At 44.0% G+C, this 21,964-nt stretch overlaps 1 protein-coding gene across 2 annotated transcripts in view; it reads right to left on the bottom strand.

The window, feature by feature from the left end:
• Nucleotides 1-674: 674 nt before the first annotated feature.
• LOC121001124 (ubiquitin carboxyl-terminal hydrolase CYLD-like) overlaps nucleotides 675-21,964 on the bottom strand; it is a 33,415-nt gene continuing 12,125 nt past the window's right edge. The window contains exons 8-15 of one of the 2 annotated variants that reach the window (XM_040432056.1): nucleotides 21,716-21,826; nucleotides 21,075-21,166; nucleotides 13,636-13,702; nucleotides 12,685-12,817; nucleotides 6,702-6,810; nucleotides 6,428-6,546; nucleotides 5,880-6,087; nucleotides 675-915 (exon numbers count right to left, since the gene is read on the bottom strand). In XM_040432056.1, coding sequence (XP_040287990.1) covers nucleotides 731-915; nucleotides 5,880-6,087; nucleotides 6,428-6,546; nucleotides 6,702-6,810; nucleotides 12,685-12,817; nucleotides 13,636-13,702; nucleotides 21,075-21,166; nucleotides 21,716-21,826 — 1,024 coding nt within the window. In that variant the 3' untranslated portion in view covers nucleotides 675-730. The remainder of the gene's footprint in view (nucleotides 916-5,879; nucleotides 6,088-6,427; nucleotides 6,547-6,701; nucleotides 6,811-12,684; nucleotides 12,818-13,635; nucleotides 13,703-21,074; nucleotides 21,167-21,715; nucleotides 21,827-21,964) is intronic. The other variant, XR_005778983.1, reaches the window with a different exon arrangement.

Consider the following 21,964-nt stretch of genomic DNA (forward strand, 5'->3'; position numbering starts at 1 on the left):
TCTGGAAAGTCTTCTGCTGTCCCTGAGAGTGCGGGGTAATCAGAAGGTCATGGCTTGTTTATTGGACTGGATAGATTGTGTCAATTCCTGACACATTGTAAGAAATGTGAAGCTTTCCTGAGATATTAAGTCTCCTGAAAATACAGAAGAGCAGCATTTTACAGAAGATGTCAGACCCGTATTACAGGTTCATGGGGCTTTGAGTGCATTTCCTGTGCAGTACTTGAAGAAACCAGGTTCACTAAGTGTCACAACAAAGCTTAGGAGGATTACCATAGACCACCCACATGTCTTATGGGTCCTATTGAGAGATTGGCCTAGCTCAAGCTGTCCATGGGTCATGTGTCCAAGCAAAGACCCTCCTATCTCAAAATGAGGTGGATACTATAAGTCCACGATTGGACCACTTGACCAGCCATGGTATTCCTACACTGGCAGGGAGAAGGGGACCTGAGGTCTTATGAATTCACAATAATATTCCTTCCATCCAGGAAGACTCTTTGATAACCCTACAATAACTCACCACAAATTAGATGGCTATGGCACCTGAACAAAAGTCAGATAGAAGAATATAGGTCACCTTGTCATCTGGACCTGACCAGGTCATTGCATTGATAAGCCACCAACAGGAGGAATCAAAACCCACTGAGGGACCCGTCTTTTTCACATCCTAGATCTTTTTGAGAGCCGAGGCCTAGCGTGTGGTCAAGATCTGTTCCTTCAGATGTCCTCACTTATAAAGCGCCATCCTCTTACTCTGGTACATGTACATGTAGGCATCACAGAAGAGGCGTTTGGCAACTCCTTTCATTTCACGAGGGTTCTGGTTCATGAGATCGTTGAGCGGAGCTGCCAGGTAAGTAGCCACTTCTGGACAGAGGGAAACTCTCGGGATATTGTAGCCCTCTTCACTTCCTGGGGAAACAATAAAAATATTACACGCTAAATTGTGAACTAGAAACCAACATGAATTCAGATATGGGTGGCTCTACTCAGTGTGGAGAATTCTGGCCAGGTGCACGATCAATTGTAAACCCCCGTTTACCAAATAGATACTGTAAAAATGAAATGATCGGCACTCACAATTTATATGGGTCACGCAGAGTATTAATATTAAATTAAAATGTATTCACATTAGTAACGCAAACAAACATTATAAAATATAGGTATTGGCCAATACTACAAAATTGCTGAGGATATTGGACTGGATCAATTGCCCAAATGCCTTTCTAAGAAAAAGTTACAAGAATACTACCGGTAGTACATATCTTCGATAAAGAATCGATTCAGCATTGGAACCAATTGCTTAAGAATTGCCAACAGCAGCCAGCTGTATATAACGGAGAGACGAAGGTACATGTACATGTAGGCATCACAGAAGAGGCGTTTTGGCAACTATTAAGTTGAGACAGCAACTGTCAGGCTTATTTTGACCAATTGATCCATTGTGACCATCTTGGACAAAAGACCAAATACACGTTCATTGTTATTAATTGGTATTTCTTATGTGAGTCCTATTGATTTGGGCAATTGATCCAGTCCAATATCCTCAGCAATTTTGTGGTATTGGCCAATACCTATATTTTATCATGTTTGTTTGTGTTACTAATGTGAATAAATTTTAATTTATTATTAATACTCTGCGTGACCCATATAAATTGTGAGTGCCGATCATTTCATTTTTATAGAAACCAACATGGTCTCAGGAGGCTCCACTACACACCTGACCATCTCCTCTCCATGTGAAGAACTATTGGCACCACTGGAAGATCTCTATGGGATGCCATTAATTGGCAACCAAGAAGTTCAAGTCACGGCAACCTCCATGAGGCTCTGTGACATACATTTAAGTCTGATTCCCCTTTAAAGGGACATTAACCCTGAAAAAACATGAATACAAATAATCCATAGTGCCAGCCAGTTCCCTCCAGTTCACCAGATCCGGTTGTTAAAATTACAACTGGATCGGAGAACTGTGTTACCGGCTGAGTCCCGATCTGGTGCTCTGGCGGCGGCAGCTGGAGATGTTCGCTTCCATTGCTTTGCGCGCCGCTAATAGTTTATCTCCTTAGTTGGGTGGTATGTGTGTAGTGTATATATAGTGTATTTATGTATGTGTACCATGTATCTGGTGTATTTATGTGTATGTGTGTTGCATATATATGGTGTATGAATATGTAAACATGTGTCGTGACGCCGCATGTCCGCCGTTGAGTAGGGAACCTGTTGTTAAAATTTTGGATACCACCCCTGGGCACACTGAAATGCCAGCAGATCAAAATGCCACAGCATAGATAGTTTAGGAGTCCAAGTTCAGCGGCTGATCCATATATGGAGTCAGCCCTATGAAGATGAGGAGGAGGGTATCCCCCGTATAAATGTAACTTTTATTCTGTATCTACTTTTAAATTGTCACTGGCAGGTCTTGAACTTAGGACCTTCTGTACAGAAGGCTACATAGCCCACTGTTATAAATGGGAGGATTTTCTATGAGTAATAATCCGAATAATATTTTCCTGTGTATTGGTATCTACAGATACATCTCTTTGTATTTAATAGTACATTTATGAGTGTTTTTAGAGGATAAAAGCAGAAGTATAATTTTTCACTGCTGGGTCTTGAACTGAGGACTTTCTGTATTGGATGCAGATACTCTAAGGGTACTTTCACACCAGCGTTAGAGGAATCCGGCAGGCAGTCGTGTGCAAAACGGATACCATTTGTTTCCAGATGTGGATCCGTTTGACAAATGCATTAAAATACCGGATCCGTCTCTCCGGTGTCACCCGGAAAAACGGACCCGTCATTTATTTTTTTCACATTCACATGTGCAGACCAGAAAACCGGATCCGTTTTTCCGGAACACTTGGTACCAGATCAGACATTAATACATTTAAATAGAAATAGGACGGAACTCAATACCGGAAAACTTTAACGCTAGTGTGAAAGTACCCTAACCAGTAGGATATACGACCCTTTCTATGACTAAATACCTGAAAATACTTTCCCCATGTATTTCAATGTACTGTTATCTACAGATACATTTCTCTCTCTCTATAACAATACATTGCAAAAGCAGTATAATTGTGTAATAATTTTTTTTAATACTTGCAAAAAAATCTAATGGCATAAAATAATTTATATTAAACACAAAACTGTCCATTATAGAAGAAGAACAATTAAAATAATGGAAAATGCATTTCCATCAAATGATGACCGACACCTGACAGACCGGACTGACTACCATCGTCTGGGTTATATTTGAGTGGGGAGGGGGACTTATCTTGGTAGATTTGGTATTCTGCAGTCTATTAAAGTTCCACATGGTTGCAACCTTGTTTTCCTAGAACCCTGAAAGTAGAATTTAACGAGTTAACAAGTTGTGGCACTATTTAGGAGTGAGAAGGGGGATTTATTTAGGTAGCGTTAACTAGCTGTGGCACTATTTGGGAGTGGAGAGGGGGATTTATCTTGGTAGATTTAGCATTCTTTATTACAGCTCTACTTGGTGGTAACAGAATTTTCCCAGAACCCTGAAAGTCAAATCTGCCTAGCTGTGGCAGTATTTAGGAGTGAAAAGGGGGATTTATTTAGGTAGACTTAGTATGTAGCAGTCCCTTTTAAAGCACCACCTAATGGGTTACCCAGCTTTCCTGGGCCTTTGAATGACACATCTGTCTAGCTATGCTACAGCATGGAGCATTTGTCAACTGAATTCTTACTCAGCTTTTCAGGCTTCTGGCTACCAGATATGGCCATTCTACAAAACTGGAGATTTACCAAATTCAGAAACAGGCTGATCAGGCATTCTGCAGTCTGGGAAAGCTGGGTAACAACCTCCACAGGGTGTGGTGATGGGTCATATGGATTATATAAAATACACACAATGCCACCCTGATATATTGTGAGAATTTAGCATATGTTACCAGGGCAATGTAATCTGTTGTCACTAATGCAGCTCTACAGCCTTGACACCCAGCTTTTCCAGAACCCTGAATGGTAAGTTGACCTAGCTATATGAAGGGATTCATCACTACATAACTAGGCACATTTGGAATTCAGCAGTCTGGGAAAGCTGGGTAACAGCCCCTGCAGAGATGTAATGGAGGCCACACTATGTTCTGCATACACAATATACATAAATATATCAGGACAACTATGAGTATATAATAAATATGTAATGTGATCTGCAGCATACCTCCACATGCTACCCAGCTTTCCAAAGCCGATGAAAGGAAAATCTACACAATTATGCAGAGAAGGTAGGAATTATTATTGTGTAACTGGGCAAATTAGCTATTCAGCTCTATGTACTATACTAAAGCTGGTACTATTGTCACTACGGCTGGTGCTAGGTATGTGCTACGGCTGGTACCACTGTCCCTATGGCTGGTACTATTGTCACTACGGCTGGTGCTAGGTATGTGCTACAGCTGGTACCACTGTCCCTATGGCTGGTACTATTGTCACTACGGCTGGTGCTAGGTATGTGCTACGGCTGGTACCACTGTCCCTATGGCTGGTACTATTGTCACTACGGCTGGTGCTAGGTATGTGCTACAGCTGGTACCACTGTCCCTATGGCTGGTACTATTGTCACTACGGCTGGTGCTAGGTATGTGCTACGGCTGGTACCACTGTCCCTATGGCTGGCAGCTATTAGTAACTAGGAGATTCCTTCCTACAAAATGGCCACTTTCACTGTGTAGACAAAATGTATCCAGACTAAACCTAGCCCCCTCTTTATAAACTTCTTGGCTCACGTGCACTAGCATCAGAGGGGGGAAGAGCATAGGGGTTAGAAGACAAGGCTGCAACCTGAGAGAACAATGCACTGCTTTTCCATTGTATCTTTCATGCTCTGCAATCTGATGAAACAAGAGCAAATAACAAATACACAAAAATAGATTATGTTACATTCAGTTGTTGTTCTTTTTGCTTGGATTCTGGCTTTAGTAGCACTTTAACCCCTTCCTGACGGCCGCAGTACATGTACGGCGGAAGTCAGGTCTTCAAGCATGCCCGCTCCTGCCAGGTTTCTAATGTTTCACACAGCAGACACCCAGGACTAATGTCTGCAATCACTGATAACGCTGGTCACACACATTTAACCCCTCAGATGCTATAGACAATTGTAACCACGCCATCTGAGACGACTTTCCCTGGGAGCCCTGCGGCTCCCCCGCGCAGCAATCCAGGGGACCATTCGTTCCTTTGTCTTGGCCCAGTCCCTTTGAACGATCTGAGGCTACCACAGCCTGTGGCACGACTCCACAGAATTGTACTGAATATCCCACAGACTGCAATGATAAATCATTGCAGTCTATGGGACAAGCGATCTAACGATTGCATGTTCAAGTCCCCTAAGGGGACTTAAAATATGTGTAAAAAAAATAAAATAATAATAAATAATTTTTTAAAATATATAAAAAGTCAAATCACCCCCCTTTCCCCATATTAAAAATAAATAAACAAAAAAAAAGTTAAGATAATAGGCATGGCTGCTTCCCAAAATTGTCTGTACTATAACGGGAAAAAAAATAAAAAGTGATCAAATGTCACACTCCAAAATAGTATCACTAAGAACTACATATCGTCCTGCAAAAAATGATCCCTCACAAAGTTCTGAAGAGGTAACTGTTAAACAGTTATGTGGTCAGAGTATGGTGAGGCAAAGAAAAAGTAATTCTTTCCAAGGCTGTGGCTATGTTAAAAAACTGAAAAATAAAATAAAAAAATTACTAAAAAAGTTATGGATTCGAGAAGGTAAGGAGTGAAAGATAAAAATTCAGAAACAAAATAAAACAAAGAAATCGCTCAATCAGGAAGGAGTTACGTGTAAATCAGGACGGGTTCAGTCTGATCGACTGGATGCTCACCAAATCGGTCGGCCATGCTGTCAAAGAACATCCAGCTGCCCTTCTCCGTCCCGTACTTGACGAAGGAGACGTAGTGACTGGTCTCTATGGACAGCACTGCGAACAGCTCCAACGTCTCACGTGGGATCTTGTTTGGCGTCTTCAGGAAGCCTTCTGGGATCTTCAGAGGAACGGGTCTGTGGTCCTTCCTATTGCGATGTGAATGAACCTTTAGGAGAATATATGGAAAAAACCAACAGGGATGTATGGAAGAATCAGGAACCCCTCAGGAGCAGAACATAACCTTTCCATCTACCTCTTCCCAATCTGCTCCTCAACCAGCTAAGGTATAAATGCAAGACTGGTTTGGAAATCCTGTGGGGCCCGTGTTATACACAACCATTAGGGGCCCCACGGAGCTAATAGTGGGGGTGCTATTCAGGGGAAGGTATAAAATAATTTCCATAAATCTCTATAATGACTATTAATGAAAGGACCCACTGGGCAATTTGGAGACCCCCCCCCCCCCATCATCCATTCCTCATGGGGCCCTTGCACACAGATTTTACCTGTTTACAGCACACTAGACAGTACTGCTTGGGGCCATAGTCGGACAGGATCACGTCCTTGAAGCACTCGGGACATTCATGAGTGGCCAGGATCCCGCACACCACGCACTCCCGAGGACCTGACAACACAGAAGATAAAGGTGAGTTTATACGCACCGACCAGAAAGCCGATTGTCGGGAAAGAAGCGTTCTACAGTGAAAGCAGGAGGGAAACTGGGAGTATATTTTTCTATGGAGAATGAATACGGACTCTGTCTTATTATCCTGTACTCACTATCAGAAAGAAGATCCGTGATGTCCAGCTCCAGAGATGGGACGATCTTACTGAACATCTTGTATTCCTTCCCAAAGCGCGGCATCTGGATAATGAAGCAGGACGGGATCTAGAGGTGATGAGGAGACGCTTCAGCCAGAGTACCAGGCTGATAACAGGGGGCAATATACTGTATTCTCCTGTTCTACAGTCATCCTCTCCCCTGAAATGGCTGATAACAGGGAGCAATAGATTGTATTCTCCTGTCCTACAGTCATCCTCTCCTCTGAAATGGCTGATAACAGGGGGCAATAGATTGTATTCTCCTGTCCTACAGTCATCCTCTCCTCTTACATGGCTGATAACAGGGGGCAATAGACTGTATTCTCCTGTCCTACAGTCATCCTCTCCCCTGAAATGGCTGATAACAGGAGACAATAGACTGTATTCTTCTGTCCTACAGTCATCCTCTCCCCTGAAATGGCTGATAACAGGGAGCAATAGACTGTATTCTCCTGTCCTACAGTCATCCTCTCCCCTGAAATGGCTGATAACAGGGGGCAATAGATTGTATTCTCCTGTCCTACAGTCATCCTCTCCCGTGAAATGGCTGATAACAGGGGGCAATAGACTGTATTCTCCTGTCCTACAGTCATCCTCTCCCCTGAAATGGCTGATAACAGGGAGCAATAGACTGTATTCTCCTGTCCTACAGTCATCCTCTCCCCTGATATGGCTGATAACAGGGGGCAATAGACTGTATTCTCCTGTCCTACAGTCATCCTCTCCTCTGAAATGGCTGATAACAGGGGGCAATAGACTGTATTCTCCTGTCCTACAGTCATCCTCTCCTCTGAAATGGGTGATAACAGGGAGCAATAGACTGTATTCTCCTGTCCTACAGTCATCCTCTCCCCTGATATGGCTGATAACAGGGGGCAATAGACTGTATTCTCCTGTCCTACAGTCATCCTCTCCCCTGAAATGGCTGATAACAGGGGGCAGTAGACTGTATTCTCCTGTCCTACAGTCATCCTCTCCCCTGAAATGGCTGATAAAAGGGAGCAATAGACTGTATTCTCCTGTCCTACAGTCATCCTCTCCCCTGAAATGGCTGATAACAGGGAACAATAGACTGTATTCTCCTGTCCTACAGTCATCCTGTCCCCTGAAATGGCTGATAACAGAAGGCAATAGACTGTATTCTCCTGTCCTACAGTCATCCTCTCCCCTGAAATGGCTGATAACAGGGGGCAATAGACTGTATTCTCCTGTCCTACAGTCATCCTCTCCCCCCCTGAAATGGCTGATAACAGGGGGCAATAGATTGTATTCTCCTGTCCTACAGTCGTCCTCTCCTCTGAAATGGCTGATAACAGGGGGCAATAGATTGTATTCTCCTGTCCTACAGTCGTCCTCTCCTCTGAAATGGCTGATAACAAGGAGCAATAGACTGTATTCTCCTGTCCTACAGTCATCCTCTCACCTGAAATGGCTGATAACAGGGAGCAATAGACTGTATTCTCCTGTCCTACAGTCATCCTCTCCCCTGAAATGGCTGATAACAGGGAGCAATAGACTGTATTCTCCTGTCCTACAGTCATCCTCTCCCCTGAAATGGCTGATAACAGGGGGCAATAGACTGTATTCTCCTGTCCTACAGTCATCCTCTCCCCTGAAATGGCTGATAACAGGGAGCAATAGACTGTATTCTCCTGTCCTACAGTCATCCTCTCCCCTGAAATGGCTGATAACAGGGAGCAATAAATTGTATTCTCCTATCCTACAGTCATCCTCTCCCCTGAAATGGCTGATAACAGGAGGCAATAGACTGTATTCTCCTGTCCTACAGTCATCCTCTCTCCTGAAATGGCTGATAACAGGGGGCAATAGACTGTATTCTCCTGTCCTACAGTCATCCTCTCCCCTGAAATGTCTGATAACAGGGAGCAATAGATTGTATTCTCCTGTCCTACAGTCATCCTCTCCCCTGAAATGGCTGATAACAGGGGGCAATAGACTGTATTTTCCTGTCCTACAGTCATCCTCTCCCCTGACATGGCTGATAACAGGGGGCAATAGACTGTATTCTCCTGTCCTACAGTCATCCTCTCACCTGAAATGGCTGATAACAGGGAGCAATAGACTGTATTCTCCTGTCCTACAGTCATCCTCTCCCCTGAAATGGCTGATAACAGGGGGCAATAGACTGTATTCTCCTGTCCTACAGTCATCCTCTCCCCTGAAATGGCTGATAACAGGGAGCAATAGACTGTATTCTCCTGTCCTACAGTCATCCTCTCCCCTGAAATGGCTGATAACAGGGAGCAATAAATTGTATTCTCCTATCCTACAGTCATCCTCTCCCCTGAAATGGCTGATAACAGGAGGCAATAGACTGTATTCTCCTGTCCTACAGTCATCCTCTCTCCTGAAATGGCTGATAACAGGGGGCAATAGACTGTATTCTCCTGTCCTACAGTCATCCTCTCCCCTGAAATGTCTGATAACAGGGAGCAATAGATTGTATTCTCCTGTCCTACAGTCATCCTCTCCCCTGAAATGGCTGATAACAGGGGGCAATAGACTGTATTTTCCTGTCCTACAGTCATCCTCTCCCCTGACATGGCTGATAACAGGGGGCAATAGACTGTATTCTCCTGTCCTACAGTCATCCTCTCCCCTGAAATGGCTGATAACAGGCGGCAATAGATTGTATTCTCCTGTCCTACAGTCATCCTCTCCCCTGAAATGGCTGATAACAGGGAGCAATAGACTATATTCTCCTGTCCTACAGTCATCCTCTCCCCTGAAATGGCTGATAACAGGGGGCAATAGATTGTATTCTCCTGTCCTACAGTCATCCTCTCCCCTGAAATAACTGATAACAGGGGGCAATAGACTGTATTATCCTGTCCTACAGTCACCCTCTCCTCTGAAATGGCTGATAACAGGAGGCAATAGACTGTATTCTCCTGTCCTACAGTCATCCTCTCCCCTGAAATGGCTGATAACAGGGGGCAATAGACTGTATTCTCCTGTCCTACAGTTATCCTCTCCCCTGAAATGGCTGATAACAGGGAGCAATAGACTGTATTCTCCTGTCCTACAGTCATCCTCTCCTCTGAAATGGCTGATAACAGGGAGCAATAGACTGTATTCTCCTGTCCTACAGTCATCCTCTCCCCTGACATGGCTGATAACAGGGAGCAATAGACTATATTCTCCTGTCCTACAGTCATCCTCTCCTCTGAAATAACTGATAACAGGGGGCAATAGACTGTATTCTCCTGTCCTACAGTCATCCTCTCCTCTGAAATGGCTGATAACAGGAGGCAATAGACTGTATTCTCCTGTCCGACAGTCATCATCTCCCCTGAAATGGCTGATAACAGGGGGCAATAGATTGTATTCTCCTGTCCTACAGTCATCCTCCCCCCTGAAATGGCTGATAACAGGGAGCAATAGACTGTATTCTCCTGTCCTACAGTCATCCTCTCCCCTGAAATGGCTGATAACAGGGGGCAATAGACTGTATTCTCCTGTCCTACAGTCATCCTCTCCCCTGAAATGGCTGATAACAGGGAGCAATAGACTGTATTCTCCTGTCCTACAGTCATCCTCTCCCCTGACATGGCTGATAACAGGGAGCAATAGATTGTATTCTCCTGTCCTACAGTCATCCTCTCCTCTGAAATAACTGATAACAGGGGGCAATAGACTGTATTCTCCTGTCCTACAGTCATCCTCTCCTCTGAAATGGCTGATAACAGGGAGCAATAGACTGTATTCTCCTGTCCTACAGCCATCCTCTCCCCTGAAATGGCTGATAACAGGTGACAATAGACTGTATTCTCCTGTCCTACAGTCATCCTCTCCAGCATCAAATGGCTGATAACAGGTGACAATAGACTGTATTCTCCTGTCCTACAGTCATCCTCTCCTCTGAAATGGCTGATAACAGGGGGCAATAGACTGTATTCTCCTGTCCTACAGTCATCATCTCTCCTGAAATGGCTGATAACAGGGAGCAATAGACTGTATTCTCCTGTCCTACAGTCATCCTCTCCCCTGAAATGGCTGATAACAGGGAGCAATAGACTGTATTCTCCTGTGCTACAGTCATCCTCTACCCTGAAATGGCTGATAACAGGAGGCAATAGACTGTATTCTCCTGTGCTACAGTCATCCTCTCTCCTGAAATGGCTGATAACAGGGGGCAATAGACTGTATTCTCCTGTCCTACAGTCATCCTCTCCCCTGAAATGGCTGATAACAGGTGGCAATAGACTGTATTCTCCTGTCCTACAGTCATCCTCTCCCCTGAAATGGCTGATAACAGGGAGCAATAGACTGTATTCTCCTGTCCTACAGTCATCCTCTCCCCTGAAATGGCTGATAACAGGTGGCAATAGACTGTATTCTCCTGTCCTACAGTCATCCTCTCCTCTGAAATGGCTGATAACAGGGGGCAATAGACTGTATTCTCCTGTCCTACAGTCATCCTCTACCCTGAAATGGCTGATAACAGGAGGCAATAGACTGTATTCTCCTGTCCTCCAGTCATCCTCTCCTCTGAAATGGCTGATAACAGGGAGCAATATACTGTATTCTCCTGTGCTACAGTCATCCTCTCCCCTGAAATGGCTGATAACAGGGAGCAATATACTGTATTCTCCTGTGCTACAGTCATCCTCTACCCTGAAATGGCTGATAACAGGAGGCAATAGACTGTATTCTCCTGTGCTACAGTCATCCTCTCCTCTGAAATGGCTGATAACAGGGTGACTATAGATTGTATTCTCCTGTCCTACAGTCATCCTCTCCCCTGAAATGGCTGATAACAGGTGGCAATAGACTGTATTCTCCTGTCCTACAGTCATCCTCTCCCCTGAAATGGCTGATAACAGGGAGCAATAGATTGTATTCTCCTGTCCTACAGTCATCCTCTCCCCTGAAATGGCTGATAACAGGGGGCAGTAGATTGTATTCTCCTATCCTACAGTCATCCTCTCCCCTGAAATGGCTAATAACAGGGAGCAATAGACTGTATTCTCCTGTCCTACAGTCATCCTCCCCCCTGAAATGGCTGATAACAGGGGGCAATAGACTGTATTCTCCTGTCCTACAGTCATCCTCTCCCCTGAAATGGCTGATAACAGGGAGCAATAGATTGTATTCTCCTGTCCTACAGTCATCCTCTCCCCTGAAATGGCTGATAACAGGGGGCAGTAGATTGTATTCTCCTGTCCTACAGTCATCCTCTCCCCTGAAATGGCTAATAACAGGGAGCAATAGACTGTATTCTCCTGTCCTACAGTCATCCTCCCCCCTGAAATGGCTGATAACAGGGAGCAATATACTGTATTCTCCTGTCCTACAGTCATCTTCTCCCCCTAAATGGCTGATAACAGGGAGCACTTTATTGTATCCCAGTATCCTATATGCGAGGGGTCCTTAATGGCGCAGCAAATCCAGACCCATGTAACCCCTGCATGTCCTCAGAATGCAGAGGCAGTATAATACATTGGTGAAGTAGGGTGTGACCTGCTCCGCCCTTTGCCCTCTGTGGTTCGGTACGGCTGGTGCGGTGACATCATTGCACAACGCCTGACAATGCTGAACCACCACTGGCAGGGGAATGTGGGGTAGGTGAGCATTTTGGAGACAATCCAGGGCGTTACTGCGCCACATCATACTTTGTGGTGGCATCTAGATGGCATCATACTGTCTGAGGGACACTAAGAGGACATTCTAATGGTGTTCGGTGGGATTACAACCATAGTTTATTGTTAGAAGAACTAACCAGCCGCAGAATGCTATCCAGCACTGGCTTGGTCAATTTATTATTTTTTTCTTGGACCTTCACTAGATGGCACAACCAGGCATATGGACCCTCACAAAAAATACTTCAGTCCCCCCTATTATATGTAGATGTGTCGGGACAGCGCAAATGTTTAGGCCAATCATAACGCTCCCGGAGGAGTCGCCATGAAGACCTCACCTCCGTCAGCTTCAGCCTGGAGTGATGGAAGGACTGCTCCAGGAGCTGCTGGACATTGGGCACGGTCATCTCCTGCTGCTTCTCGATGAAGATCTGATAGCAGTAGCACTCCTGCACCCGCTGACCCGCAGATCTGTCAGGAGGAATAAACACAGTCATCCTTAAAGGGCTCATCCGTATCAAACTTAAAGGGGTATTTTCCCACAACTATCCACTGGACGGGGCAAAGGCATCTGATCGGTAGGGGTCCAACTGCTGGGACTCCCACGGTCATGAAAATGGGGGACTCATTTCCCCAAATGAATAGAATAGAGTATGTGCAGCAGCAATAAACATGCTCAACCTACTGCTATCTATATTCAGGGAACTGAGGACCCCCATTCTTGTGATCGATGGGGGTCACAGACCCCAAACAATCAGATACTTATACCCATTATGGTGGATAGGGGATACATTTATATTGTGGGAAAACCCCATGAAAAGTTCTAATATACTTTGTGTATCAGCCCTCACCATTTTCAAGATCTCTGCTTGCTGTCAATTAAAACATCTATTATAAAGTAAATACCTATCCTGACCTGTTGCTCATCTCTCAGCTGAGGGTTTGTTACAGAAGCATCCAATCTACTATAGACAATGAACACATCAGCAGCACAAATCTCTCTCTTGTGCTGATAGTTTGTTACAATGTATCAGTGCAGGTGAAATGTATCAGTCTGGAGTCCAGCCCGATTACAGTTTAGATTGGATACAACTGTAACCAAACATCAAGGAGATCAATTTTATTTGCTGGATGCAAATAGGAACGGGGCCCCTCCTGGTGGTCACATCTCCAACTTCCTCCTGGGATTGAGGGCCCCAAATCTTTTAGTCACTCCTAGCACTCGGGTCACAGTGGTGCTAAGAGCAGGGTGACATGGGGCGGAGGGTGACGCCATGCTTCCAACTTACTGTAGCTTTAAGAGAGGATCGGCCCCCAGGATACGATGCATGATGAGGTTGAGGAACTCCTCCGGGTCTAAGGGGGAAGGAAAGATGGGAATCCATCATCTGACATTATACAATAGTAATATACCGCTACTGAGCGCCGCCGTGTCAGCACAGAAGAGGTGACGGGAGGTCCTGCCTGCAGCACACTAGACCGTTCCTCCACGCTGCACAGACTTATTTAACCACTTCACATCTGGGCCATTTGCCCCCTTCCTGACCAGGACTAATTTTGCAAATCTGACATATCTCACTTTATGTACTTTACTTATCCAAGTCATTCAGAGACTGTTTTCTCGTAACACATTGTACTTCATGATAGTCATAAATTCGAGTCAAGATATTTCACCTTTATTTATTAAAAAATCCCAAATTTACAAAAAAAAAAAAAAAATCGCAATTTTCTAAATTTCAATTTCTCTGCTTTTAAAACAGAAAGTGATACCTCATGAAATATTTATTACTTAACATTCCCCATATGTCTACTTTATGTTGGCATCATTTTGGAAATGTTATTTTATTTTTTGGGGACATTAGAGGCTTAGAAGTTTAGAAGCTATTCTTAAAAATTTTAAGAAAATTGCCAAAACCCACTTTTTAAAAACCAGTTCAGGTCTGAAGTCACTTTGTGGGGCTTACATAGTGGATACCCCCATAAATGACCCCCATTGTAGAAACTACAGCACTCAAGTTACTCAAAACTGATTTTACAAACTTTGTTAAGCCTTTAGGCGTTCCACAAGAATTAAAGGAACGCAGGATCAGTACAGGATAAGTAATGTATGTACACAGTGACTGCACCAGCAGAATAGTGAGTGCAGCTCTGGAGTATAATACAGGATGTAACTGAGGATCAGTACAGGATAAGTAATGTAATGTATGTACACAGTGACTGCACCAGCAGAATAGTGAGCGCAGCTCTGGAGTATAATACAGGATGTAACTCAGGACCAGTACAGGATAAGTAATGTATGTACACAGTGACTGCACCAGCAGAATAGTGAGTGCAGCTCTGGAGTATAATACAGGATGTAACTCAGGATCAGTCCAGGATAAGTAATGTATGTACACAGTGACTGCACCAGCAGAATAGTGAGTGCAGCTCTGAAGTATAATACAGGATGTAACTCAGGATCAGTACAGGAGAAGTAATGTATGTACACAGTGACTGCACCAGCAGAATAGTGAGTGCAGCTCTGGAGTATAATACAGGATGTAACTCAGGATCAGTACAGGATAAGTAATGTATGTACACAGTGACTCCACCAGCAGAATAGTGAGTGCAGCTCTGGAGTATAATACATGATGTAACTCAGGATCATTACAGGATAAGTAATGTAATGTATGTACACAGTGACTGCACCAGCAGAATAGTGAGTGCAGCTCTGGAGTATAATACAGGATGTAACTCAGGATCAGTACAGGAGAAGTAATGTATGTACACAGTGACTGCACCAGCAGAATAGTGAGTGCAGCTCTGGAGTATAATACAGGATGTAACTCAGGATCAGTACAGGAGAAGTAATGTAATGTATGTACACAGTGACTGCACCAGCAGAATAGTGAGTGCAGCTCTGGAGTATAATACAGGATGTAACTCAGGATCAGTACAGGAGAACTAATGTATGTACACAGTGACTGCACCAGCAGAATAGTGAGTGCAGCTCTGGAGTATAATACAGGATGTAACTCAGGATCAGTACAGGATAAGTAATGTATGTACACAGTGACTGCACCAGCAGAATAGTGAGTGCAGCTCTGGAGTACAATACAGGATGTAACTCAGAATCAGTACAGGATAAGTAATGTATGTACACATTGACTCCACCAGCAGAATAGTGAGTGCAGCTCTGGAGTACAATACAGGATGTAACTCAGAATCAGTACAGGATAAGTAATGTATGTACACAGTGACTGCACCAGCAGAATAGTGAGTGCAGCTCTGGAGTATAATACAGAATGTAACTCAGGATCAGTACAGGATAAGTAATGTATGTACACATTGACTCCACCAGCAGAATAGTGAGTGCAGCTCTGGAGTATAATACAGGATGTAACTCAGGATCAGTACAGGAGAAGTAATGTATGTACACAGTGACTGCACCAGCAGAATAGTGAGTGCAGCTCTGGGGTATAATACAGGATGTAACTCAGGATCAGTACAGGATAAGTAATGTATGTACACAGTGACTGCACCAGCAGAATAGTGAGTGCAGCTCTGAAGTATACAGGGAGTGCAGAATTATTAGGCAAGTTGTATTTTTGAGGATTAATTTTATTATTGAACAACAACCATGTTCTCAATGAACCCAAAAAACTCATTAATATCAAAGCTGAATATTTTTGGAAGTAGTTTTTAGTTTGTTTTTAGTTTTAGCTATTTTAGGGGGATATCTGTGTGTGCAGGTAACTATTACTGTGCATAATTATTAGGCAACTTAACAAAAAACAAATATATACCCATTTCAATTATTTATTTTTACCAGTGAAACCAATATAACATCTCAACATTCACAAATATACATTTCTGACATTCAAAAACAAAACAAAAACAAATCAGTGACCAATATAGCCACCTTTCTTTGCAAGGACACTCAAAAGCCTGCCATCCATGGATTCTGTCAGTGTTTTGATCTGTTCACCATCAACATTGCGTGCAGCAGCAACCACAGCCTCCCAGACACTGTTCAGAGAGGTGTACTGTTTTCCCTCCTTGTAAATCTCACATTTGATGATGGACCACAGGTTCTCAATGGGGTTCAGATCAGGTGAACAAGGAGGCCATGTCATTAGATTTTCTTCTTTTATACCCTTTCTTGCCAGCCACGCTGTGGAGTACTTGGACGCGTGTGATGGAGCATTGTGCTGCATGAAAATCATGTTTTTCTTGAAGGATGCAGACTTCTTCCTGTACCACTGCTTGAAGAAACTGGCAGTAGGACTGGGAGTTGAGCTTGACTCCATCCTCAACCCGAAAAGGCCCCACAAGCTCATCTTTGATGATACCAGCCCAAACCAGTACTCCACCTCCACCTTGCTGGCGTCTGAGTCAGACTGGAGCTCTCTGCCCTTTACCAATCCAGCCACGGGCCCATCCATCTGGCCCATCAAGACTCACTCTCATTTCATCAGTCCATAAAACCTTAGAAAAATCAGTCTTGAGATATTTCTTGGCCCAGTCTTGACGTTTCAGCTTGTGTGTCTTGTTCAGTGGTGGTCGTCTTTCAGCCTTTCTTACCTTGGCCATGTCTCTGAGTATTGCACACCTTGTGCTTTTGGGCACTCCAGTGATGTTGCAGCTCTGAAATATGGCCAAACTGGTGGCAAGTGGCATCTTGGCAGCTGCACGCTTGACTTTTCTCAGTTCATGGGCAGTTATTTTGCGCCTTGGTTTTTCCACACGCTTCTTGCGACCCTGTTGACTATTTTGAATGAAAGGCTTGATTGTTCGATGATCACGCTTCAGAAGCTTTGCAATTTTTAGAGTGCTGCATCCCTCTGCAAGATATCTCACTATTTTTGACTTTTCTGAGCCTGTCAAGTCCTTCTTTTGACCCATTTTGCCAAAGGAAAGGAAGTTGCCTAATAATTATGCACACCTAATATAGGGTGTTGATGTCATTAGACCACACCCCTTCTCATTACAGAGATGCACATCACCTAATATGCTTAATTGGTAGTAGGCTTTCGAGCCTATACAGCTTGGAGTAAGACAACATGCATAAAGAGGATGATGTGGTCAAAATACTCATTTGCCTAATAATTCTGCACGCAGTGTAATACAGGATGTAACTCAGGATCAGTACAGGATAAGTAATGTATATACACAGTGACTGCACCAGCAGAATAGTGAGTGCAGCTCTGGAGTATAATACAGGATGTAACTCAGGATCAGTACAGGATAAGTAATGTATGTACACAGTGACTGCACCAGCAGAATAGTGAGTGAAGCTCTGGAGTATAATACAGGATGTAACTCAGGATCAGCACAGGATAAGTAATGTAATGTATGTACACAGTGACTGCACCAGTAGAATAGTGAGTGCAGCTCTGGAGTATAATACAGGATGTAACCCAGAATCAGTACAGGATAAGTAATGTATGTACACAGTGACTGCACCAGCAGAATAGTGAGTGAAGCTCTGGAGTATAATACAGGATGTAACTCAGGATCATTACAGGATAAGTAATGTATGTACACAGTGACTGCACCAGCAGAATAGTGAGTGCAGCTCTGGAGAATAATACAGGATGTAACTCAGGATCAGTACAGGAGAAGTAATGTATGTACACAATGACTGCACCAGCAGAATAGTGAGTGCAGCTCTGGAGTGTAATACAGGATGTAACTCAGGATCAGTACAGGATAAGTAATGTATGTACACAATGACTGCACCAGCAGAATAGTGAGTGCAGCTCTGGAGTAGAATACAGGATGTAACTCAGGATCAGTACAGGATAAGTAATGTATGTACACAGTGACTGCAGCAGCAGAATAGTGAGTGCAGCTCTGGAGTATAATACAGGATGTAACTCAGGATCAGTACAGGAGAAGTAATGTATGTACACAGTGACTGCACCAGCAGAATAGTGAGTGCAGCTCTGGAGTATAATACAGGATGTAACTCAGGATCAGTACAGGAGAAGTAATGTATGTACACAGTGACTGCACCAGCAGAATAGTGAGTGCAGCTCTGGAGTATAATACAGGATGTAACTCAGGATTAGTACAGGATAAGTAATGTAATGTATGTACACAGTGACTGCACCAGGAGAATAGTGAGTGCAGCTCTGGAGTATAATACAGGATGTAACTCAGGATCAGTACAGGAGAAGTAATGTATGTACACAGTGACTGCACCAGCAGAATAGTGAGTGCAGCTCTGGAGTATAATACAGGACTTAACTCAGGATCAGTACAGGAGAAGTAATGTATGTACACAGTGACTGCACCAGCAGAATAGTGAGCGCAGCTCTGGAGTATAATACAGGATGTAACTCAGGATCAGTACAGGATATGTAATGTATGTACACAGTGACTGCACCAGCAGAATAGTGAGTGCAGCTCTGGAGTATAATACAAGATGTAACTCAGGATCAGTACAGGATAAGTAATGTATGTACACAGTGACTGCACCAGCAGAATAGTGAGTGCAGCTCTGGAGTATAATACAGGATGTAACTCAGGATTAGTACAGGATAAGTAATGTATGTACACAGTGACTGCACCAGCAGAATAGTGAGCGCAGCTCTGGAGTATAATACAGGATGTAACTCAGGATCAGTACAGGATATGTAATGTATGTACACAGTGACTGCACCAGCAGAATAGTGAGTGCAGCTCTGGAGTATAATACAAGATGTAACTCAGGATCAGTACAGGATAAGTAATGTATGTACACAGTGACTGCACCAGCAGAATAGTGAGTGCAGCTCTGGAGTATAATACAGGATGTAACTCAGGATTAGTACAGGATAAGTAATGTATGTACACAGTGACTGCACCAGCAGAATAGTGAGTGCAGCTCTGGAGTATAATATAGGATCAGTACAGGATACGTAATGTAATGCACACATGTAGTCATCTGCATCCTGACTCATAAAGGGATTCTGTCACCAAGTTTTAGGCTATAGAGATACGGACATGCACAGCTAGATCGCCGCTAGCATGTCCGCAATATACCGGTCCTATAGGGCTGTGTGCTTTTATTTTCGTCACCGTTAGATAGCCATAATCTCGCGATGCGCAAGCGCAGTGCCGGTATAGTGTTCCTTCCCTGTGCTGGCATCAGCCTCAGAGAAGGAACTGTGCATCGTGAGATTACGGCAATCTATCGGTGATGAAAGGAGGAGATTCGGAGGATATAGGCAGTGCTGGGCTCCTTCACAGGCGGGCGTGGCTGGGCCCCAGAAAGGTTCGTACAGCCCCTTGGACACCTTACAAGACTAATTTACATATCTCTAAAATCCTTTTTTAAAGAAAATAAAAGCACACAGCCCTATAGGACCGGTATATTGCGGAGATGCTAGCGGCGATCTAGCCGTGCATGTCCGCAGCTCTATAGCCCAAAACTTGGTGACAGAATCCCTTTAATGGGTTACGTAAACAAGGACAAGGAAATATTCACTGACTTTCACCATGTGGTCGGTGCACAGTGACTCTTGGGAGTCTGGTTGTGATCACATCAGACATAATCTATAAGTTGCTCAGGAGCCACATGTGGCCGGCAGCCCTCTGCTCCGTGGCTCACCATGGGAGTCCTGCTCTTCTGACCATAGATACTCACCATATTACAGACTTAGGCCTCTTTCACACGAGCGTGTCCGGATAAGGTCCGGATGCGTTGCGGCAAACCCGCGCGAGTAGGTACGCAATTGCAGTCAGTTTTGATTGCGTTCCGTGTGCAATGCGTTATGCACGCGCGTGATAAAAAAACTGACTGTGGTACCCAGACCCGAACTTCTTCACAGAAGTTCGGGTTTGGGTTCAAGGTTGCGTAGATTGTATTATTTTCCCTTATAACATGGTTATAAGGGAAAATAATAGCATTCTGAATACAGAATGCATAGTACAATAGGGCTGGAGGGGTTAAAAAAAAAGAAAAAAATATTTAACTCGCCTTAATCCACTTGTTCGCGCAGCCGGCATCTCTTCTGTCTTCTTCTGTGAGCAATAGGACCTTTGATGACGTCACTGCACTCATCACATGGTCCGTCACATGATCCATCACCATGGTGATGGACCATGTGATGAGCACAGTGACGTCATCAAAGGTCCTATTGCTCACAGAACAAGACAGAAGGAGAAGCCGGGCTGCGCGAACAAGTGGATTAAGGTGAGTTAAAAAATTTTTTAACCCCTCCAGCGCTATTGTACTATGCACTCTGTATTCAGAATGCTATTATTTTACCTTATAACCATGTTATAAGGAAAAATAATATAGATCGGGTCCCGATCGTCTCCGAGCAACCGTGCGTGAAAAATCGCACCGCATCCGCACTTGCTTGCGATTTTCATGCAGCCCCATTCACTTCTATGGGGCCTGCGTTGCGTGAAAAACGCAGAATATAGAACATGCTGAGATTTTCACGCAACGCACAAGTGATGCGTGAAAATCACCGCTCGTGTGCACAGCCCCATAGAAATGAATGGGTCAGGATTCAGTACGGGTGCAATGCGTTCACGTCACGCATCGCATCCGCGTGGAAATCTCGCCCGTGTGAAAGGGGCCTTATAGTAACAGGCAGACAGTGGCCGTTTTGATGTTATAATTAGTTTGGAATTTTACACTAATTTATCAGCAACTGTTTATAATTTCAGAACTTCTTGTCTCTCCCCATTTAAAGTTTGAGCTGAATGTGGGTCTCGAGGTGCAGAAGGTTGGGGACCTCTGGACTCGTACCTTTCTCAGAGGTGGTGAAGCTGGGGCACTGACTCTCCTCCTTCAGCTGGCATCTCAAGGTCATCACACTGTCCGCTGACACAAAGCCGTTCCTGTGAGGAAGGAAACTGGTTTATTACCTGGAAGTAACAGCTCACACCAGTAATAATACTTATCTTAAAGGGCCAGTCCAGATTTATGTAACATTGTGTAACAGAAAGTTCTGCCACTTTCGGGGGAGATTCATGAAGACTGGAGCTTGTAAAGTCAGCCTTGATCTAGTTGGACGTGGCGAAAGATGCACCAACATTATTTCGAGGCTCACTCCTCATCTGGGTGGGTGTCAGAAACTGAACATCTACATCACTTATCTGCTGGTGTAAGTATAGACAAATGTGCCCGGCCCGGACAAATGTAACATTTTCTTCTGTTTCCCATACTCGTAGTCTTTCACTCCCCCCCCCCCCTTACTTTACCTTCTTTTGCTCAAATTTAATTGTCCCCACTGCTTTATCCTGATCCTTAATCCCATCCACCATTTTGGAATTAAGTTAATAACCAAGGGGGCAAGAAACTCTTCCACAAGCCTTCCGTATACTTCCATGTGCATTTAAAGTTTGTATTTGAAACACGATGAAATAAAAATAAAAATCTTCGCTCACTTGCGCAGGGGGTTGACTATTTCCTCCCTCAGGGTTTCCTGGATTTTTCCATCAGGAAGAGTTGAAGGTTTGAAGAGAAGTGAATCCAGCACAGAGCTACAAGAGAAGAGACTGTGCAGAAGGATAAAAAAAATAAAAGTTGATAAGAAGTCATAGTCCTGGAAAGCAAAAAAAATCTGTATTATTCAATGTAATGTTCCACCCTTGAGGAACACAAGGCCAACTATGCTTTTCCCCCAAATTGCCTAA

Source organism: Bufo bufo, chromosome 5 (genome assembly GCF_905171765.1).
Source record: "Bufo bufo chromosome 5, aBufBuf1.1, whole genome shotgun sequence".
NCBI classification, from domain to species: Eukaryota; Metazoa; Chordata; class Amphibia; order Anura; family Bufonidae; genus Bufo; species Bufo bufo.